Genomic DNA, 22,434 nt, shown 5'->3' with positions numbered 1-22,434 from the left:
AGAGTGTTGTCCGAACCCTTCTTGAACTCCATGAGGCTTGGTGCTATGACCACTTCCCTGGGGACCCTGTTTCAGTGCCCAGATTTTTTCTGATATCCAAACTGAATCTCTCCAGACACAACTTCAGGCCATTGCCTTGGCTCCTGTCACTGCCACAGAGTGAGATCAGTGCCTGCCCCTCCTCCTCCCCTCCTGAAGAATTTGTGCAGTGAGGTCTTCCCCCAGTCTCCTCTCCTCCAGCCTGAACAGACCCAGGGCCCTCAGCCACTCCTCACACAGCTTCCCCTCTGGAGCCTTTTCCATCCTAGTGGCCTCCTTTGGACACTTTCTAATGGCTTCATAACTCCTTTTGTATTGTGGCACCCAAAACTGCCCCCAGCACTCAAGGTGGGGCTGCCCCAGCTCAGGGCAGAGTGGGACAATCCCCTCCCTTGCCCAGCTGGCAATGCTGTGCCTGATGCCCCCAGGACAGGGATGTCCATTCTGGCTCCAGGGCACTGCTGGCTCATATTCAGCTTGCCAAGAACCCCCAGGTCCCTTTTCCTGGCTCTGCTTTCCAGCCTCTCATTCCCCAGTCTGTACATCCAGGGTTGCCCCGTCCCAGGTGCAGAATCCAGCACTCTCCCCTGTGCTGGTGATTGCACAGTTCTTTAATTTGTTGACAACTCTCTGCAGGGCCTCCCTGCTTTTGAGGGAGTCAGCAGCTCCTCCCAGTCTTAGATCATCTGGGAATTTGCTTAGTATCTCTTCCAATCTTGCATCCAAGTCATTTATTAAAGTATTGAAGAGCACAAGGCTCAAGATGGAGCTCTGCAGGACCCCAGGAAGACTGACATAAAAATGATTTGGGTCATGCTCCTGCTATATTGTCTGGATTTTATGAAGCTGGATGAAATACTCACAGCACTCCTCATTGACAATACACTTCTCAGTCTCCTCAGTGGGCACTTTGCACATGGAGCCATCCTCAGGGAACTGCTTCACGTATCTCTCCCTGGATCTCGTCCCCATCCCACAGGAGACGCTGCAGGGGGACCACGTAATCCAGTCAGACATCATGCAGGTGGAGCCATCTGAAACACAGGGACCACTCAGGTGTGGGCACTGGCAGAGCTGCTGCCCAGCAGTGTGCAGCACCCCTTTTCTGCTGCCTTTGCCACTCTCCTCCGCTGCACAATATTGGGGTGTATTCCATTACCGCCTCGAGCTGCAATTCCTTTTTTTTCCCTTATCTTGTGACTCAGAGATAAGTCCCTCCAGGAGGAGCTGTTCTTTTAGCCACATGGCTGATAAGATCACAGCGTTCTGTTGTGAGATGCTCCGCCCAGAGGGAGGAGCCAAACGATGCCATCAAGGATCTCAGCGGGGTTGTGCAGACAGCAAGGAGATCCCCTCCTCCAAGAGGAACAGCTGAGACCTTCTCTACACTGGACCTCCAGAGGGAAACTACATCAGTCTGCAGGAGCACTGCTTGGACAGAACCATATCTGCTACCACCACCCCATCCAGCGAGTGTCAGGTTGTATCTCTGACTCTGTCAGTGGTTCTTTTTTTGTGCTATTGTATGTATTTGGTTCTTTGTTCCCTTTTTCCTAATAAATTGTATTTCTGACTTAGAGCCTCTCACTGGTTTTGCTTTTCAAACCAGGACAGATTAGAACCTCTAGAGAAGCTGAAATATATTAAGCCACACGGACACGAAATAGAAGTGTAAGTTTCAGATTTAAGTAGAAATATATCTTAAGTGCTTTAAGAGGCTGTGTTAGCTAGTAAAAGGCCCTAAAGCCTAGTTTAAAGTTCAGTAGCTTAGCTCCAGATATAATAAAAACAAGGCAGAACATTGCTTGTGTTTCTAAATAGAATAGATAGAACTATGCACGTAAATAGATAAAATTATGTACATAGATTTTGGATAAGAACAGACACTACTTTCACACATTAGAATAGGTGTAGAAAGAATGTTTTAGAATCGTGTTTTTAGCTGATTGCATGATTTATGAATAAAACCTCTGTATTGGGATGCAAAGAGAGAAGATGAAAGGAAGGGAGAAGAAGAAAAAAGGTGGGAGCTGCTGCTGCTGCTGCTGCTGCTTGGGACTTTATGCCAGAAAACTTTTAGCACTTTAGACTTTAATACTCTGAACTCCTTGCTTTTGAGACTGATGTATTCATGCAATAAACAACTTTGCTACAACCAACAGTTGCTCTTGTCTCTTTGAAGACCCAAGACCCACGAAACCTCAACAGCACCCCTCACTCCTCTCCTTCACACTTCTGTGCACTTCATGCCCTGAGAGAGCTGAGATACAGAATTCACCACAGTCAGCTGCCATCTGTGTTCTTCAGCAGTTTTCTCTGGGCCACACCTCAGGCCATACTACAGCAACTGACATCCTTGGGAACTTTAAAGGACGAATAATTCTACAAGGTGTTCTTCTCCTCCACCTTCCATTCCTGGTTACCTTCATCACTGCAGCCCGGGCCCATGCAGGGCTGGAAGTCTTGGGTGTCTGGGCAGGGCACACTGAGGTCCAGCTGAGCTTTGAGCATTCTCTGCCTCATCCTCTTGCCCTTTTCACACGTAGAGGAGCTGCAGGCTGACCATGGGGACCAGTTTGAGTATATGCAAGTCTCAGGGGTGTCATCTGAAAAGTGAGGAAAGGCATTGAATGTTAAAAGTGGTCTTCCATTTTCCTCCTTTTTTTTGGCCAATGATTGGTTTAGATTGCAATGGAATACATTATTTCCTTCTGCATTGTATCCTCTCCATTTTAGCCGAGAAGAAGAAAAGAATTTCCAATTGCCTCTTTATTTAAAAAAAAAAAAAAAAAAAAAAAAAAATTTGAACCCCAAAAGTCTTCTCTCCTTTACTGCCTGTATTGTTATTGTCATCTCCTAGGCATACATGCAATTTCTTTTCTGTAGAAGGGAAGGCTAATAGAAGAGACCACAAGAGTTGAAAACCTAAATCACTGTTTGACACTGAGTGGAATTTTTGCTTCTAAGTCAGTTTTGTACCTTATCTACAAGTGACAGCGAGGAACGAAACAAAATGTAAATTATTAGTAGCCCACAAACTAATTTCAAATGTACCTTCTTCTTTTTCCTCTGGTGCTAGGTCTGCCACAATATCATCTATGTTATCAGGAACGATATTGCACTGCTCCCCCTGCAAAACAAAGATTGTGAACACTGAAGAGAGGAAACTCATCCATGAGGGGCTAAACCAGCACATTTTGAGGCACTGCTGTGTCTGCAGCACATTTTTCTCTTTGAATTCCTAGGTATACCTAAAGAAAAGCCCCAATTAAGCAGATGCAATAATTGCCAGAATTAGGAGAACTAATAACTTAAGACAGTTTAAATTTTTTTCTGCCATTATTTTTTCTGTGGGTAGGTTAAGGAGTGTAGATTTGGAGGGAGGGTGGAGATAGAATGGATTGGTTTTTTGGTTTACAAAGTGGATTTTTGCTTGCTTAGGAATTTTACTTATATGTATTCTACCTTTCGTGCAATTCTCTCAATGACAACTCTGGCCACCAGCTTGATAGATCCTCCTTCTGGATCATAAAATGGGCTTTGAGGATGATCTAAGCTTGTAAGAGGTCTGATCTTCTCCTGAGGCACTGTAGGTTTGTTAGGAGACTGCAATCAAAAAGAAAAAAAAGTCATAAAAGAAAATAATAGTTAATCTGTAGAAATTAAAACTTCTCTGAAATGCTAAACTGCAAAATTCCAGTGTGAGGTGAAGTTGGTACACTCATACTTACTGGTATGGGGATTTTTTTGTTTGTTTAGGGGGTTTTGTTGTTGTTGGTTTGGCTCTGCTTTGCTGTGGGAAATAGTTGAAGTTTCCTGTGCCAAACAGAACAGCTGGCATTGGGTTGAAACAGCCCCAGACTGGAGCTGATGATGGCCCTGCTTTGGTCTGTGTGAAAGGGCACCCAAAGTCTTGGTTGTGACCAAAGCCCTCTGTTTATTGAATGGTGAATAAAACAGGTGAACAGAAACAAGAAATTGTTTACTGTGCTGTGACCAAGCCCTGGGAAAGTTTGCCCAGAGTGAGTGCAGAGCCTCCCTCACTGGAGGTATTCAAGAGCTGCACAGACTCCCATAGCCTGCTCTAGGATGACCCTGCCTGAACGGGGAGATTGGACCAGGTGAGTCGCTGTGCTTCCTTCCAGTCTGACCCATCCTGTCCTTCTGTGCTAAAAATACCCCAGGTGGATGTCACATCATCCCACTGAGACAGAGTGAGCATTTAACAGGGTAGAAATCCATTTGGATTTGGGTGAAATGTGCCGCTTTGAGCTTGCTAGCATAAGTAAAATACGCTGTTTAGTCTGGTAACTGCAGCACTAGCAAAGTTGCCCCAGCTAAAGAGAAAGAATGCAAATTTCCATACTAAAAAGATAAGAGATAAGAAAGACTCCTCGGACCTTGAAACAGACAGCGCAGAGTGACCCAGGAGTTCTTTCTGTACTTTCTGACAAAAAACTGAGTACAAGTGTAACTCGAAATCAGCAGAAAGAATGTGCATGAACCTATTGTGAAATTCTATGCATATGGAAATTAGTTAAGGTAATAAAAAAGGATGGGGAGTTCTCAGGACTGTGCATGTCCATTAAAGGGAATGATTTCCCACAGGTGTCCAGCGCTGTAATAAACATCTCGTCCCTACAAATCTTTATTGGAATTGTGGGGTTTTGGTTTTTCATCCGCGTTTCACCACCAGCGCTAATGCTGAAGGAACTCAGGCAAAACCACCAACAGTGAAGTGTAGTTAACACCTCTTTACATGAATTGCATTTCATTTCAAGAAAAATTTTAGTAGAGTAAAAAATATAAAGGCATGGATGGCATCACCGTGGATCAAACTGCTCCCCTAGTTCAGTGCTCTGAGGGGATAATTTGGATAAACCGCAGGTAGCGCCTATACCTCGTAGGTGACGCCGCTGTCGGTGCCGGCATCCCAGGGGATCAAATCCTGCACGACTTTCTGGACCCAGCCGCAGTCCTTGGTGCAGAGATCCTCGGCAGAGAGCCCCACGTTCCAGTCAGGGCTGGGGCCCAGCATGGTCAGGAAGGACATCAGGTGCCGGTGGCGATCCACGGAAAACTCAGCAGAGGGAGCAGCTCTCCTGCAAATCCGGAGGAAAGGTGTGAAAAACCGAGCCAGAAAGCTGCAGCATCACCCAAGGAGGTTTGCGCCTCAGTAGGTGAAAGAGATATAGCGTGGGCAATGGATTTGTAGAGAATTTTTAAAGTTTGATAAAAGGTCTATGAAACGTAAATTTTAAGGAATTTAGAGATTTTAGAGGAGCTAAGGTTTTAGTTAGAGATAAGCCTTACTAGAGTTAATTAAAATAAATGACTAGGCCTTGATGAAGTTAAGAGTTAGTAGTTAACTAATAATTGATTGCTTGTCAGCACAATGTTTAGTTAGCTGGGTTTATAATGAAGAATATAGAAACTGACAAATAGCTTTTAGGAACATAAGACAATTGTGGGCCTCCTCTGTCCTGAAACCAATTGAAGACAAGGAATGGGAGTTCTACCAAGAGTTCATTTGTCATACTTGCATTGAAAAGCTAGAAAGGTCAGGAGGAGGAAGATTTCATTTACTTCCTCATTTTGGGACCCCGCCCCATGAAAGGGACACCGACCCATTTCAAGGGACAAACCACACATGCTGAATAGTGATTAGCATACAAAGTGAAGAATGGGATGTACCAAAATTATGAATATATATTTGTATTTTGGGTATTCAGGGTATTCAATACTTGTATGGATAAAAAGACTCTGTAATCACCTGGAAGGTGCGGTGTGTATTTGGGAGCTGTCCCACGCACAGTAAACAGACACTTTCTAACTTTAAACTGTTATAGAGTTTTTGTCCATCACAGTTGGACATCAATACTAGATCAATATCCATAATTTTTTAATAAATCATCTACATAGTATTTGTATGCGAATCTTGAGGTAAGAAATGTTGATTTAGAAATGTTATGGAACAGGATAGACATTGTTGAAAGAGAAATGGAACTAGAAACAAGTTTTAAAGGATGGTTTTGTGAATAAGATTAGATCCTTTAGAGAAATAGAACTATGAAACATGCATTGTAGTAGGGTATTGTAGATGCAGGTGAAGCCAATGGGAAGAAATGATGATGTCTGACTCAATTCAGAAGGCTGAATGATTTCTTTATGCTAAAATACATTAATATACTATGAAAAGGAGGATACTCAAATTATATACTACTTTCTTTGACTCTTAACTCTAACACAACTCATGACTCTCTGCGAGCCCAGCCCCAGGTGGGTTGGATTGGCCATCAGCTCAAACAATCCTCATCAGAATCCAACCAAGCACTCACCCCAGATAAACAATTCTCCAAACACATTCCACATGGGAAAAACAAAGAGCAGAAATAGAAATTGTTTTCTCTTTCATTTCTCACTGTGCACCTCTATGAAAAATCTTGAGAGGGAGAGAAATGTGCCTGGCACAGTAGGGTTTATGAGGGGTAATTTTAGATTACTCATTTCAAGGTATTTATAATACGGTGTGATAAAGTTGATAGGTTAAGAAACGTTTATAATGTACTGTAATGAGGAAATAGTTTTTGATTGTGATTGTGTGAATATTTGTATGGTCTCACCCTTCACATGAGACTAAGAATAGAATAAAAGTTTTTAAAACGCCTCTCAGTTGCCCCATCTCTGGGCCAGAAAAGAACTTAATCCGACAATACAGAAATACAAAGCTGCAGCAGTGTGCTTATGCATTAATGAGACAATAATAATAATAAAAACATCTGTCAAAACACTTGCAAAAATTAGGGCTAACATGGCAGAGAAATACCTTGATCGCTCGGTTACTTTTTACCCCCACCTCCAAAGCTAATATGAGTTTCAACAGCAAAAGTTCTTGCAAGTGCTACTGTGTATGCAGAAAAGAACTCACTAATAATAGACTTTTAATGCTCCTGTGGATGAGTGCCAGAGCTCACCCCTAGGTCAGGGGTGGTTCCGTGTGGTGGAAAAGTCTCTCCTCCAACCCGTGCTTCCCAAGAAAGGCTCGGCAGTCTCTTATGTTCGGTCTCAAGGCAGTTTATTGCAAGTTATCGGAAAGATTTTCTTCTTGAGCTGCTGTGGTTTGCTCACAGCTCAGGCAGAGGCACACACACACCCTGACATCCTCTCTGACTCCCGACTGCTTCTTCTCTCCCCTCACCCAGGGCTGCTGCTCTCTTTTATATGGTACATTGCGTGTTACAGGTTTACAGTTTTCCCCCAATACCTACGACCTATATTAAATGGTGCTTTTCTACTCTAAACCAACCTGTGAGTGCCAACATCACCAAGAACATGGAGGTAAGGAAGAAGAAAGAGGGAGGACAGGGCAGGCCCAAATCCCTCCATCTTAAAACGTCTGACCCCCATGTACAAAACCAAAACCCCCTTGTACAGCACTAAAAAATTCTTCCCTTTACTTTGTGACTACTTCTACTATAATATCTAAACTTTTGTGACTTCTTGTTCTTCCTGCAAGGTTGGTAAATCATTCCATGGTTCAAACTCAAAATCACAGCTGTTTCCAGCTGCCTGCCAGGGTCTCAAATGCCTCTGACCAGGCCCTGGAACCTCCAAAAATGTCTGAGGGACATTTTGAGTTCCGACAGATGAGGGTTGAGTGGCCACTGCTCATCCCCATCCCCGGGGAGGGAATCTGCTGCCTCACCTGGGCTCTGCCCTGCTGGCAGCAGCTCCCACATTCCAGGGCACAGGGCAGCAAAACCAGCCCTGCCTGGAGGCTTCTGCTCACAGAAGAGGAGCTGGAACCCTCCATGGCGTTTTGAGCAACAACAAATGCAGAATTATTTAAAATATTACTTTGCAAATTCTTTTCTAAATTCTCGTGTGATACCAATGCAAATTTTCTACAGCTACAGGACTTGGGTTAATAGAGTCAAGCCGAGGTTTTGTTGGTTTTTTTGCTTTCAATTTTATGCCAAAATACACTGGTTCAGAGTATCTACAGACCACATTTATTTTAAATGTGAGACATTTTTACAGTCTTATTTGCCCTTCCTTTTTTAGTTAGGTAAGCAATAATAATGCCCATGCATGCTTAATAGTGCACAGACACTGTTCTACTGTAGTCATAAGGGGTTTATTCTTTCTATAAATGCTTATAAAAATGTGGTATTTATTTGTGGGGTTTTTCCTGGCTCGAAGCACTCTCAGTACATTAATAAAACCAGAACAGCTTGAAGACAATGCTCTTTCAGTAGCAATCACGAAGTTTCAAAAGTAAGATATCTAAAAGTTAGCATGTTTAGCTCCCTTTCAATAGGCAAGTTAAGAATAATTCACTAATATGTAAAATGTTCTGGCCACTTCTGTTCCAGAGTCTTCAGAAGTTGTTGCTTACTGTGTAAATTATCTTCTGTTGAATTAAAGACTCTGAGTAGAAGAGTTGCTAAGTATTTGATGTCATTAATCCTGCCTTTCCCAGAAAGAAATGCAAATTACTTTTTTTTTTTTTCATTAGAGATAGAAGTCTGATTTCAGTTTGCCTAATGCAAAGTCATAAAATAATGAAAGACAGTAACAATTTCCCTCAGTGAATGCAGTATCCTGGTATATTTGTCAAGCACAGAGCCATGATTAGTCCCAAAAAGCCTATTAAATTACTTCAAGTAGCTAAAGGATTTACTGCATTAGAAGGGTTTCTAAGAATTCCCTATAGGAATTCTATATTTCAAACAGAGTAAGCAATACACTGTAAAAATATTAGAGATGTGTGTTTGTGTAGCTGATGTTTAGATGGAGAGTATGTCTAACATGGACATGGCAGAACATCATATTCATCATGATGTTAATTTAAATAGGAATATGTTTGTATTTAAATTATATCTATTATTTATTATAATGCTGTTATTTATATTTATTTTCTATTTTAGATTAATTATATTTAAATAATAGTATTAATTAAATTATAACAATGTCAGTGTTGAAACCTTGTTAAGGAACACTTCAGTGTGAGATTCACTCTGCCTTCAAGACTTTGGATGTATTAAATATCAGTAAACTTGAGCCTGCCATAAATTCCCAATTCAGAGCACTTTGCAAAAAATCACTTAACTTCTGCTTTTTTGTTAGGGCAGGTGGATAATGCTATGTCCATTTTACTGCATTTTATCCTGTAACAAGAAGGAAAAGTAAAAATTCATAGAGGACAAATGGAGGCTTTCCTTTCCTTTCCTTTCCTTTCCTTTCCTTTCCTTTCCTTTCCTTTCCTTTCCTTTCCTTTCCTTTCCTTTCCTTTCCTTTCCTTTCCTTTCCTTTCCTTTCCTTTCCTTTCCTTTCCTTTCCTTTCCTTTCCTTTCCTTTCCTTTCCTTTCCTTTCCTTTCCTTTCCTTTCCTTTCCTTTCCTTTCCTTTCCTTTCCTTTCCTTTCCTTTCCTTTCCTTTCCTCTCCTTTCCTCTCCTTTCCTCTCCTTTCCTCTCCTTTCCTCTCCTTTCCTCTCCTCTCCTTTCCTCTCCTTTCCTCTCCTTTCCTCTCCTCTCCTTTCCTCTCCTTTCCTCTCCTTCTCCCTCCTTCCACTTCTGTGCAGACATTTTCCAAAAGCACACAAATTTCACAAATACTTCTGAGGAGAGTGGATACAAACTTGAACAACAGTTGTTTAACCTTTCCCAGCATCCAAAATCCAGAGTCCTTCCTGAGTTGCTGTAATTAAGGGCAAAAGGACTAATTTAAGGCACCACCCATAACTTCTACCCAGGTGAAGGGATAGGCACAGACTGGGCTTATACAAGAGAAAACTCTAGGGGCTTTTGTTAGCTTTTTAATAATCTGACAAAGGCTGAAAGAGCACAAACATGATTTTGTTTCACAAGTTTTCTCCCTAAGTGACAACCTAGTCGCTATCACTGCTGGAGGTGGGGGTTAAGGAAGTCTTTGACAAACCATCAAAAAACTCAGCTTGCTGCAAGACACGTTTTTGAGTGTTGAATCAATATTGTTGTATTCTACTGACATCCATGAGAAAAGAAAGAGAGCACACATAAGGAAGGTGGATGTGCAGAGTCACTGAATAAAAATAGCAAATATAATATTTGGCAGAATAAAACTTTGTGGTTACTTTTGGTTTGATATTTGATTAGCAAAGTAAAAGAAGTGATTAGCAAGTAAAAGAAGAAGCAAAAGGCAGCCTAAGCATATACTTGATCTTATTTTTTAATAATAAGACCATTGATAGGGTTGAGATTTTGCCCACTTTTGAAATTAAATTCTAATTCAGGTAGTATTATAGATTTTATACAGGGAGAAAAAATCTGATATCTACCATGAACTGAATAACTATATGGAGAGTAAGGCTGTTGGAAGTACACCTCTCCAGATTTTTTCACAGAGCTATGTTAAGGTATAATCACCCTAACCACATTCTTAGGGTCTGGATCACAGATTTATTTGCGTGTACCCGGATCTTATTTCACTTGTGCCCAGAATGGTGCAGTAGCCTTTTCAAATAGGAAGAAAAAAGTGGAAACACAGAAACTATTCAAGTCTGATCAGAGGCAGAGGGTTGAAAGCTCTATGGACCACATTGCCATTGCTTTAACCTCAGTGGTCCTGATGATCATAAAACAGTTTATATTTGTTTTTATTATGATTTAGCTGATTACAGGACCATGAAAACTGTAATTTTCAGAAACACCAAATGAACTTTCTGTTCTACCTCTAGTTAGCAAAAGTAGCATCCTTCTTTTTTTAGACTTGCACTGCATGACATCTACAATTTCCAGGATTAACACTCCTATTTACTTATCTCTAAAACCTTTTGCTATCGATACAAATAACACTGTGAACATGGAAACAAACTTCACACACTTGAACTTCCTACCAGCAGCACTTACACAACCCCTCTTTTATTGAATACACTTTAAAGTCAGAACATCCTGTGAAAAGTGAAGTAGCTTCAAAGAAAAGAAAGGAAGAGAATTAAGATCCCAAAATGAATGGAAAATACCCTTAGAAGTCTGCAACCAACAGAGCAAATTAGATGACACATTTAGATGTTGTAATACTGAGAAAACCATTTATGAAGTAATGGGAATTACTATTCCTGCATGGACAAAGAAGTTCTATGCACAGGGATCAACACCTGAAGACAAACCCAGAGTTTCAGGTTTGTCCTGTCACCCCAGAACAAAGTTGCACAGAAGGAGGAGGAGGAAAATCTTCAGTTCTGATTAAATGCAGGGCAGGTAGAACTTAAGCTAATTAGTCATTTAAACATGTGTATGTTCCAAAAGGGCTAGGGAAAGGAAAGCTACAATAACATGAGCACTGAATCAATGGAATTTGCTTGACATCTATATTAAAAGTTGCAAAGCACATTAAAAGCAAGCTGTTGGTTTCTCTAAGCACGAAAACAGAGGAGGTGAGAGGAGGAGTTTGGCTGTTTTATTTCATAGGGAAGGAATGAAGAAAGACAGAAAACTTCTTATACATTTACTATACGAACTACAAAACCCCCCAACATAACAACCTCTTACCTTGCTATGTGTCAGCTTTTAAACTGAGAATGTTGCTATGAGCAGTTAAAAGTGGTGGATATGTTATTGCACATTGAACCTAGGGGATTATATCATCACCACTGGCATTTAAACAATGCATCAGAACAAATGCTGCTCTAAAATATCAATTATCTGAGTGATTTTAGAAAGCATTACAAAATGGAAGGGACTTTGTGCACACATTTCAGGCGTATTCATATTGTCCTATAAGCATGCCTGGATTGTTACTGTAGATAATAATGATATATTTATTCATTAACACATCAGCTCTTTGATTTATTACTTTCATTCATCAATGGGCATACCTCGATGATGTGATTAACAAATATGAGCAGGTTTTCTACACTGCAAGAAAACCTCAGGTACCTCAAGTCAGGACTGCAGCTTGTTAGACTGAGGATTATTTCATGTGTTCTTTGCAGTTTGTCACAAACAAGGTGTGGCTATGGAGCTGGCAATATTTACTCCTGTTTAGAAGAGCTTTGTGCCCCTTCTTTGATTATTTACTGTGCATTTACAATCAGACCATGTCTCTGGAGTCTCTGGACGGATTAAAAAATTTCTCTTCATTTCCCAGGAGCTTTGGGGCTACAGTTGTCTGCCTGGAGTAATTACAGCTGTATTTACACAGGAAATCCCAGGGGTGTTGCTGTGTATTTGTCTCCTTTTTCACCTGGCTGGTCTGCAGACCCTGCTTGGCCTGAGAAGCAGCAGAGGCAGAGCAGCTCCTCAGCCTGGCCTGAAACATCCCAGCCTGAGGTCTGGTCCTCTCCTCCCCTGTTAACAGTATCAGACAAACAGCACAGATCTGTTTATGATCTGATTTGCCACCAGCTTAACTCATTCTGAGCGTTAGATTACAGCAAACATCTCCTTTTAACAAAAGATACCATTCCAATCAATAGTACTGACGCTGTCTTTAACAAATGACACCATCAATACTATTGATTGGAATACCTTAAAAAATGTGGCTACTCCTTCAAAATCCTTTAAAGAATTTTAAAGTAATACTGTCCTACTTCCCAGAACCATTTGATTTGCAAATATCCTAAGATGAGAATTGCATTTTGCATTTTCCCAGACCCAGTGTAACCTCTGAAGATGGCCAGCTTTTATTAATTGATTATTGATTAATAAATGCACATTCCTGTTCATGCAGCATCCCTCTCCAGCCAACGTGCACACACCTTTTGGTGTCTGGAGATGGGAACTGGGGTAAGTGTTTAATTACCATTCCATTCATAACAAAATGCAAAGAGCTAACAATTAGCAGGTTGAAATGTTGCAAACAGAGTTGTGCTCATTAGGAATTGAAATGGCAAATCACCCCAGTTACTCAGTGAGTATCGACAGAGGAATGAGGAGGCAGGATCAGTGAACACACGTGTAATTGCATGGAAATGATGCTGACATGATTACTTACTGTGTTATAAAGGGAAATTATTTGGCTCAAGGAAAGACAGCAGGTGGTTAGGAAATAATCATACAACTGTAACTATCAATGGGAGAAACATGTAGAGAAAGAAGAAATTCAAGGGATGAGATGTTTGCAGAATGGGACGAGGAAGTTTGATTTAACTGGATGGCCTTTAATTTCCATGAACAATGAGTATAAAGTTCTTGCAGGGATTGTTCTTAATTAATTCTTTTCTATGTTTTAATACTTAACCTTTTTCCTTGGCTAGTGACATTTGAATTTTAAGTGGAAAGTAAATAGTGACAGAAAATGGAGCTGCCATATGTGCTTGCTCTGACGAAAAAGAGATTGATACAAGTTTTTTTTTCCAATGAACACATATGTTTTTACCTAGAACTCTTTTTTTCCTTGAGATTGGATTATGAATTTCTTAACGTGGGTGTCAGACCATCTGTCAGACAATGAAGTTTCCCTAGGTCTCAGTAATACCTTTAAATAAAGCCACTTAAGACAATTCTTGTTTGTGAGAGCGAAGTAGGTTTTGGATTTTTTTTTAGTCAACAAATGTATATAGAGTTATATAAATGTATATAAGTTATATAAATGTATGTAGCTCTAAATGGCACTCGGCTGACATGGATTCAGGTAACAGGGTACTTCACAATAGCATGGATGCCAAAAGAGGCAGAAATTTCTTGCCTTGAGCTGCTAAAACACAACTCAGCAGAGTTTTGTCCTGACATCTGAGAAAAAAATAAGAGACTGAGTTATTTTCTCATTTAAATGGAGCTCTGTAGAGAGCATTAAAATAGAGCAGCCAAGCTGTGAGGGCAGGATATGTTGGGTTCATTCATTCCTGTTAAGTTTTTGGAGTATAAATAAAATGGAAATTTATATGATTACAGATTTCATCTTACATTAGTTATCCAAATATATACATGCATTTTGAGGCCAATTTAACCCTGTCTCAAATAAAAATGCCTGATATTTTATATGGATTTTTAAAATATGTATTATTGCTCAGATATATCTGAGATTTTTGGTGTGACAAATATATCTACTTTATGGGACAAAAATATAATTTATATTTGAAGAAACACTACATAGAATTTATTTTTTTCAAAATGAAAGAAAAAAGAATTTCAATTTAGGTCCAGTTCTTACATGAAAGCTTGCATTTTGAAGTCAAAGCCTTTTAACAAAAGTGCTTTGATTAGTTTTCCTGATGGATAATCTGTTTATTCAACAGAAAGCTCACTTGCATGCAGCTGTCAGGAGCTCAGGGACACAACCAAACCTTCCAAAGTCAGACAGGTGGGGATCACCTGAGCTTTGGGATCTGTAGGACAGCACACCAACAGTGTGAAGGAAGAAGATGCAGCAGGAAGTAGGGAAGGATGTGGCACAGGAAATTTTCTGACATAAAATACAGTTTAACCATTAGCCAAATGCAGAGCTGGAGCACTCAAGCTATTTCACAGCTCCAGAGAACTTGATGCATTTTTCTTCATGTTATCAAAAGTCTCAGCTGAGTTTTCCCCTGTATTTTGGATTTTTTTTCATCTTGGATTGTCCTTTCTGCATTACTGTTTCTGATTAGATTGGGGGTTAGGATTCTATTTTTGACAATATTAAACTTCACTGGATGAATCCCAGTTATCTATAAAATCATAAAAGGAGAAAATAGCTGAGCCAGACACATCATTGTGTTGCCATAGAAACAAGAGACTCTGTCTGGCCTCCTCATTGCTGTCCTTTTGTACACAAAACCTCCAAACTTTGAGAATGTTTCCTGGTACCACACTGTCATTTTGGGGAAGGAAACTTAATTTCCAGCAGGACTGACAGATATTGGCTCTTACCCCATTTTAGGGTAGACAGCACCTTGTGACAGTGGGAGATGACAGAGAGATAAGGATTCCTGGGAGAAAAAAGACCCTCCAGAGTTTGACAGAAATAAAAAAGTGAAGACTGCCATTACAGGCTGTAGTGGCACCATCGAAACAAAATGTTGCTTTGCAAGAATAAAAATAGCTGCTTTATAGGACAACATATTTGGGGGAAAGCAACAGAAATCTTTGTATTTTATTAAATTCCTGGGATGCATATAATGAAACTACTAAAGTTAATATGAATTTTAATGCTCCAATTGTACATCCACATTCATAAAAGCTTACTTTGAAAGATCGGAGCTACTAGAATATCATATATTCATTTTTTCTTGATTTTTTTTTTTTTTTTGAGGAGTGGGTACCATAGAATGACTAGAAAGTTCTGGGAGTATCGATTGTTTCTTCCAAAGTTTATGTCTAACTAGATCTATTGAAAGTCCAAAGCCAGAAACCTTAGTTTTTAAAGATTGCACTTCTGTTCCCTTCTGAGGAGTTGCTTATGAAACCTGAGTTTTTGAAAGACAAAGCATTTTCATCATCACTGCATAACACCCGGTGAGGAAGCGTTTTTGCCACACAGCTATGACAAAAGATCTCATCCGAAAATTGAGTAGATAAATCTGAACAAGACTTATTCTTCAGTTGAATAAAAGCTTTCTTTTTCTTTTATACAGAATGTATTTTTCCTCTGATAAATGCTTTCTTTATGCCTTTGTTATATTTCCTGAAAATGCTTTTACTTTCAAGAAGTTAGTTTCTAAGGAAATCAGCTTGACTTTAACATTTTTTTCCTAGTTTAAGGGCGTCAAGATTTTTTTTTTTTTTCAATTGTAATTGATGTAAGGAAAACATCACTATTGTGATAAAGAATGAGGTTTTCACATTTACATCTGTTTGTGTATTAAATAAATTCAGGTCCTGATTATGTCTTGCAAGAGTAATTCTGCCCGCGGTGATACAGGGTTCAAATGCCAATTCAGATGTGCTGCTTTCCTCCACTTCTTCCTGCAGTTTCAACAAAGCAGCTCACTTTAAACTATTAGAAATTGTTTTTCTATTCCTGAAAGCTTCAATCCATATTTTCTCCCACATCAGCAAGAGCTCTGCTTCTTGCAGATGCAATCAGAACTAAATTCTGATTTAGTTCTCACTGCATTTCTTTGGATTTCACTGGGGCCTCTGCAGAATTTGCGTCCATCCATTTATGGCATCTCAGATAAGGTCAGTTTTGGAAGGAATAATGAGCTACCAGATGTTACCAAGCAATCACAGGAACACTGAGTTTTCTGTGCACTCATTAAACTTGCTCAGATTTGGAGGAGTTTTTCAACTCATTGATTGTCAAGTCATTTTTCCAAAGGATGGCAACAGAAAACCTCAAGCAATAAACAGCTATTAGAACATTCTAAACACAAGCAAAACATTGTATTTTCCTCCAGCTTGGCATGAAAATTTCAATCTGCATAGTTAGTATGCAGGGGCTTAAGTTTAGAAACAACATACCTCACACGAAATCTTTTTATAATATTCCCAGAGTGCCTGTTGAAGGGAAAATATGGCCCATAGAATACAACATTACAACTTTTATTCTTATAACAGTGTAGCTGCAGTTGGAGAGAGACACTTAGGGAATTTAAAAAATACTTTCAAGCATCTCAAAATCTAAATCAACTCGTCTGTCAAGAGAAAAGCACATCATAACTCTTCAGGAAAAAAAAAAAAAGATATTTTCTTTTAGGATAACATAAATCCAATGAGGTGTCAAATATAACCACATTTCACTCATTATGATGGCAAGCCTCTGAGAATGAATTTGCAGCTCAGACAATTCATCAGCCTATTCCTGGTTTCAATTCTTCATGCCTTAGCTGCCAGCAGTTTTATTTCCTTTTATTTTTCCCTCGTTCCTGATGGCTTGTTATCAACGAGATGGGCTTGTACAAATGGCATTATTTCTCTGCTGGAAGTTTTGCTTCCCTGGATGCAGCTGCTGCTGATGGGAAGGATGTTCTTGTGAATTCAGTGCAGCTCAGGCACACTGATGATTGGCAATGATTGGTCTGGGGTTTTTGGCTGACTTCCCAACCACGTGCCAAGTGTGGTCAGAGACCTTTTGCTGCCATGAGCTATTAACTGCAATTAGGAACATGAGATATTTTTGCCCCCAAGAATCCCTAAAAGTTCATTAAAGTTCACTTCGGGCAATGGTTGGCTTCTACCTTAGCACTGCATTTATATTTTAGTTTTAAATCAATTATTCTTTTTGAGCTGTTCAGGCTGTCCACTTTACTCCTTTTTTTTTTTTTTTTTTTTTTTTTTTGTAACACAAGTTAGCATCCATTTTTTTATTAAAAAAAAAGTTAAAGGCATGCGTAAAGTGTTCAATGGCTTAAATGAAGCTGTGGAAGAATATAAAAGAAAAGGCAAGAAAATGCACCATCTCCATCTTTGCTATTTTAAAAGTACACAGCAAGTGGAAACCAGATTAATAGATTAATGCAGTGTTCACCTAGGTGAGAATGTTTGACAAGTAGCATGAAAAATAAGCATTATAAGGAATATAAGAAGGAGCAATAAAGAATAATCTTCCTTATTTTTCTATAACCCTCTGTTTACTCTTAGTCACACAAGAAAAATTTATCCACATGTGATTTATTTTTCAACTCATTAGGTGGAACAATGTTTATAATCAATTTGTATAACCAAACATTAATGACATCCAGTGCAGAGATGATTAAAGGAATAGGATATGAGCTTTTCTTATCCCTTTGGAGACAACAACAAATATAATTATTTAGACAATTTAGACAATGCCCATTACAGCTGGTTAATTGCAGTTCGTCTGTATTTTGCCTTTCTGAATGACATTTAAACTCAAACACAAGTGTGCATGTTCAAATGTGGGGTTTTATTTTCTTTTTTAATCTCAGTTGGGTAGTCTGAGGACCTAATTAATTGAGCAACTGAATAATTTACTCATTGCTATTGTACTTTTTATAAATTATTTTCTGATAGCAATATCACCCTTATTTATGGGCAGCTGTTTATTTGTTGCATTGCAAGCCAGAAAGTAATTTCATCACTCTTAATGGGACAGCACAAGGGTTACAGCAACTGAAAATGAGCAATCAGCCTCAGAATTTACTCCCCTAATGCACTTTTGTGACTTCACGGTATTTTAAACTCAATCAAGGCACAATTTCAAATATTTAAAGTGGATGGATAGGAACTGGTAGAAATTTTCTAATGAAAATTTTAGTTTGCAAGCCCTGAGGAATTTGGTGAGGTGCTTGTGAATAGTTCTATGAATCCTTCATAAGATGTTCTGGGAAGACTGATTCCCAGAATTCACTTACAGACATTTCCAGGTCTCCAGTCTGCAGGGCTCTGGGTATTTCATTATTTTTCATCTAGAACCTCTCTGTTATCAAAGCTGAAAAAAAAGCCTTGATTTGAATCTTCCCGTCTCAATGCTGATTAAAATTTCGTAGAGACCAGCACTCAACCCTGTCCCTGGGATTCTGAAGGAGGCACAGCAAACATCTGGCTCCAGGAGAAAGCAGAGGGAGGATTTTTATTTGGGTTTTGTGTGTCCACATCGAGGCAGGGAATGGGACAGGAGCATCCCTGGGCAGGTTCAGGTCCTACTGGCACAACCAAATGGGCCCTCTCTGGAATGTGTGGATTTCCTAAAAACCCAAACACCACTGTGGGATGAAGCCCTTTCCTGAGCCAGAGATGGGGCAACTGAGAGAGGCTTTAAAAAACTTTTATTCCGTTTTCAGTCTCATACAGGTGTTATAATTCACACAATCAGAGATGTTATAATTCATCACAATCAGAAGCCAACTGATTTTGGGCTGTGGTAGAAGGTGAGGGAGGTTTTGGGGAATTAGTTTGGGAGTTGGGGGGTGGAATGGATGTAGTTAAGAAAGCGGAGGATTTAGTGGAGTGTTTAAAGATATTAATTATTGTATGATGGGAGTAACTTGGCTGTTGTATGATCTTTGTTTATGGTAAAAGCTTTGAACAAACACCTTCTGGCCCCACAAAAAGTGCAGCATTTCCCGCAGAAAGTGAAAGCAGCTCTGTGGAAAGGTCATTTAAGGTACATTTCAGCCCATTTCAGCACCATCTGACATGCCTTAAAAAAATGTAACTGGCATAAACTGCTTAATTATTTGAACTTGGGCATTTACAATAAATAACTGGAGTGGACTGTCTCAAAAATCAAACATGATACAAGGGAATAAGCAGCTTGGTTTTACCAAAATCTGAGGCAACAATTAAACAGGGAGATAGAAAAATCTTTTTGTCCTCCAGTAAAATCACTGATCAAGGCCACAGATCCACTCTACAGAGTTTATAAATCCGTTTATTTTTCCTCCAACAGTGTCCGCATTAATCTCTCCAAAACAAATCACTCCCAATGTAGGCAGAACAACAAGGTACTGATTTTGATTTCAGCCTACAAATATTTTTTAATATAGGTCTCATTAAAAGAAAAATGCCAATATTTTGTGGTTTGTATGCTCATATTTTATTCACATATGCAGCTTAGAGGGAAATGTATAATTCACACAGATGAATTGGAAATTAATTTCTCAAATTCTGCAGACAGACAGATATACAGATCAATTACCTAAATCCTGAAAATTAAGATTAATTCTAGCAGATTTTCTGAAAATCTTAAAAAGATTCCTCAAATCACATACTTTGTAGGACAGCACAAAAAGAAATGTCTACTTTAAACTTAGATTCAAATAACTACTCCATTATTTTGAATTTAAGGTAAATGTTGTAATTTTCTACTGTTTTCAGTGGAGAAAAATGAAGCAAGTAACAGGAAATCAATTTCAACTAGATGTAAGTGAATTATAATTTACTTTAAAAGCGCATCTTTGGTTGAACAGCAGCTTTGTGGTTTTTAAGGTGAATTCAGTAAGGAAGAGTCAAAAAAAGGAGACAAATCTAAGTATTTTCTTTTCAAATTTACCTAATTCATACACTCTGTTTTAAGTACTGCAAAGGAGTTTATAAGAAAAAAGAAGGTGGAAATAGAGCAAGACATTTCTATTCTCCAGGAACACAACATGGGGTTTTGGTGGCATTTTTTATGCGTATGGTAATGTTACTAATAGCTATTTTAGTATGTAAGCACCTCAGGAATTGAATTAGGAGATTGCAGGACAATAAGTTGAGCTTTTTAACAAAGAAGAATTAGAAGAGGAGAAGGAGTTATTTTATTTAATTTCAGAAGAGAGTAAGGAGTTCCAACTCTGACCTAGGACATTCTCTATCTAACAATATCTAACAATACACATCATTCAGTGATCTCAATGTGGATGCTGCTTTAAGGAAGAAAAGTTTTACAGGCACAGGACCAGCAGAAAATTACAGTGAAGTAAGAAAAAAAAAAACAAACCAGCAAAAGTTAATAATTTAATTAAAAAATAAAAATAAAAAGTAAAAAAAAAAAGTTTTAAAAGAAAATAAAGCAAGAAAGAATAAATTAATAAATAAATAGTATTTATTTATTTATTTATGTATTTATGTATTTATTTATTTATTTATTTAAAAATAAAAGGAAAGCGAGAAGCAAACCAACAGAGAAAGCCCAAACATCTGTGGCTTGGCTTCCAATTGCCAAATGCTGTAATGGAAGCTTATTGGTCAGAGCAAATCCACTGCAGGATAAAAACCAACACAAAACATTTTTTGTCAAATGGTGACAGGAGAATTCTGGAAGATTGAAAGAGCTTTTATTCAAGAATAAAGGAAGAAAAATGCAGCCAAGTATGTCAGCATTTTTCCCTCCATCTTGTATGATCTGTCAACTCAAAGTTATTTTGGATCAGAACAGTTTTTCTTTTTTCCATCAACTTTTTCTAGATTGCTCTTTGATTTCTGGAACAGTTGAAATCACATTACCTATAGCAATGCCAAAACCCCATACTTAGGAATAATCTGTCCCATTTCCACATATCCTCCACGCAAGCTAGGAAAAACAGCCCCAATACCTTTGTAGTCAGAGAAAAGACATCACAGGTATGCAAACCTTGAAATGGAAAGAGGTGGATGGGATAATTTTTGGGGATGATGAGGTAACTGTACCAACTTATAAATATATAAATACTTAAATATCAAAATATAAAAACCCATGAAAGTAGATAAAAAAATATATAAATACTTCCATCCATTGGAATTATAAAGGACTAGGCCTCCTTTTCTGTAGGCTTCACAAGTGCTTACTGGAGAGTTATCAGCTAATTTTGAAATAAATGAAAAAGAGATGCTCAAATGGGTGAGGAAAAGTCAGATCTGGGCACAGCCCCGAGGCACTGGGAAACCACAGGATCATGACTGCTCACACAAACTGCACAGAGAGGTGGAATGGAAACAGGAGGGACAATTGGGAAGGAAAGGACAGTTTTCTAAACTTCAGATCATTCAGAATGATAGCAAATAAAAACGCCTTTCACTTCAAGGTACATTGATTGTAACTAAGAATGGACTGAGGCAAAAAAAAAGGTTGGAAATAAAAAGAGGTTTTGCATCAAAGAAAAAAAAATAAAGTAAGAGAGAGAGAGAAGTAAGAAAATTCTTGTGTATACTTCACAAAAGCTAACCTCTTTATATGTCAGGTACTCTAATCATGCTGTTTACCACGATAAAATACCATGAATTTTTGCATTGAAATATGTTCGCTATAGGTTGACCTAGTAAACTTTAAATTTACATACTGGAGAATAATTTCCATCCTGTATGGGATTCATGTTTGGATTGATCAGTGGTAGGATGTACATGGAATTTCGGATTCCACAGTGTTGAACAGGGCTCCGTGCTCCCCTGGCTTACAGGGAATACAAAAGAGTGATTAGACCCAAGAATTACAATTCAAATATTTCTCCTTTTGTGTCTCAATAGTGATGTCCAGATTTGAAATAAAAGGAATAAAGGAATAACAAAAACAGCCAGGAAAAAAAAAAAAAAAAAAAAAAAAAAGGGGGGCATAAAAAAAGATGGCATATATTTTGGGAAAGGGAATTTGAGGCAAAATTTAAAAAGATGCTGACTCTTGGTGAATTTGATGCATATTAAACTTTAAAGTCTTGCCTGCTTTATCCCACATTTTTCTGTCATGGCTTGTTTATTTTACCGGTGCCAGACATGCAGACTTGGATACCAGTGGCACTATCTGGTTTTGATGTATTTTATCCTACATACTGCCAAAGGCCAACAATTTGCAGCTGGCTGTGAAAATAACATTTGACTCTGCCTGAAACATGGCCGTGAGGAAGGGGAGCAATGGGCTGTGCACTTGTTTATACAAGAAAGATAAGAAGAATTACTTTGATTTGACAGCGTGCTGGAGACTGATACCAGTGTGCCCAAGGAAGTATTTTAAAATCAGAATTTCAGACACACAACTTGGTGAGTCAAATGTAAGCAACAGAAAAAGTGTTTTATTAGTCAGTCTGGCACTCATCCTTCTCATGCCACCAGCGATACTCTTTCAGTTAGGCAACCATAA

At 38.8% G+C, this 22,434-nt stretch overlaps 1 protein-coding gene across 1 annotated transcript in view; it reads right to left on the bottom strand.

The window, feature by feature from the left end:
- The window catches only part of SPON1 (spondin 1), a 187,873-nt gene that overhangs the window by 7,912 nt on the left and 157,527 nt on the right, over positions 1-22,434 (bottom strand). The window contains exons 8-12 of the mRNA XM_002196305.7: positions 4,940-5,141; positions 3,505-3,645; positions 3,094-3,169; positions 2,463-2,645; positions 903-1,073 (exon numbers count right to left, since the gene is read on the bottom strand). Of these exons, the coding sequence (XP_002196341.1) occupies positions 903-1,073; positions 2,463-2,645; positions 3,094-3,169; positions 3,505-3,645; positions 4,940-5,141 (773 nt within the window). The remainder of the gene's footprint in view (positions 1-902; positions 1,074-2,462; positions 2,646-3,093; positions 3,170-3,504; positions 3,646-4,939; positions 5,142-22,434) is intronic.

Source organism: Taeniopygia guttata, chromosome 5 (genome assembly GCF_048771995.1).
Source record: "Taeniopygia guttata chromosome 5, bTaeGut7.mat, whole genome shotgun sequence".
Taxonomy (NCBI): Eukaryota; Metazoa; Chordata; class Aves; order Passeriformes; family Estrildidae; genus Taeniopygia; species Taeniopygia guttata.
The sequence above is the reverse complement of the archived record's forward strand: the minus strand, read 5'-3'. Positions and strand labels throughout refer to the sequence as shown.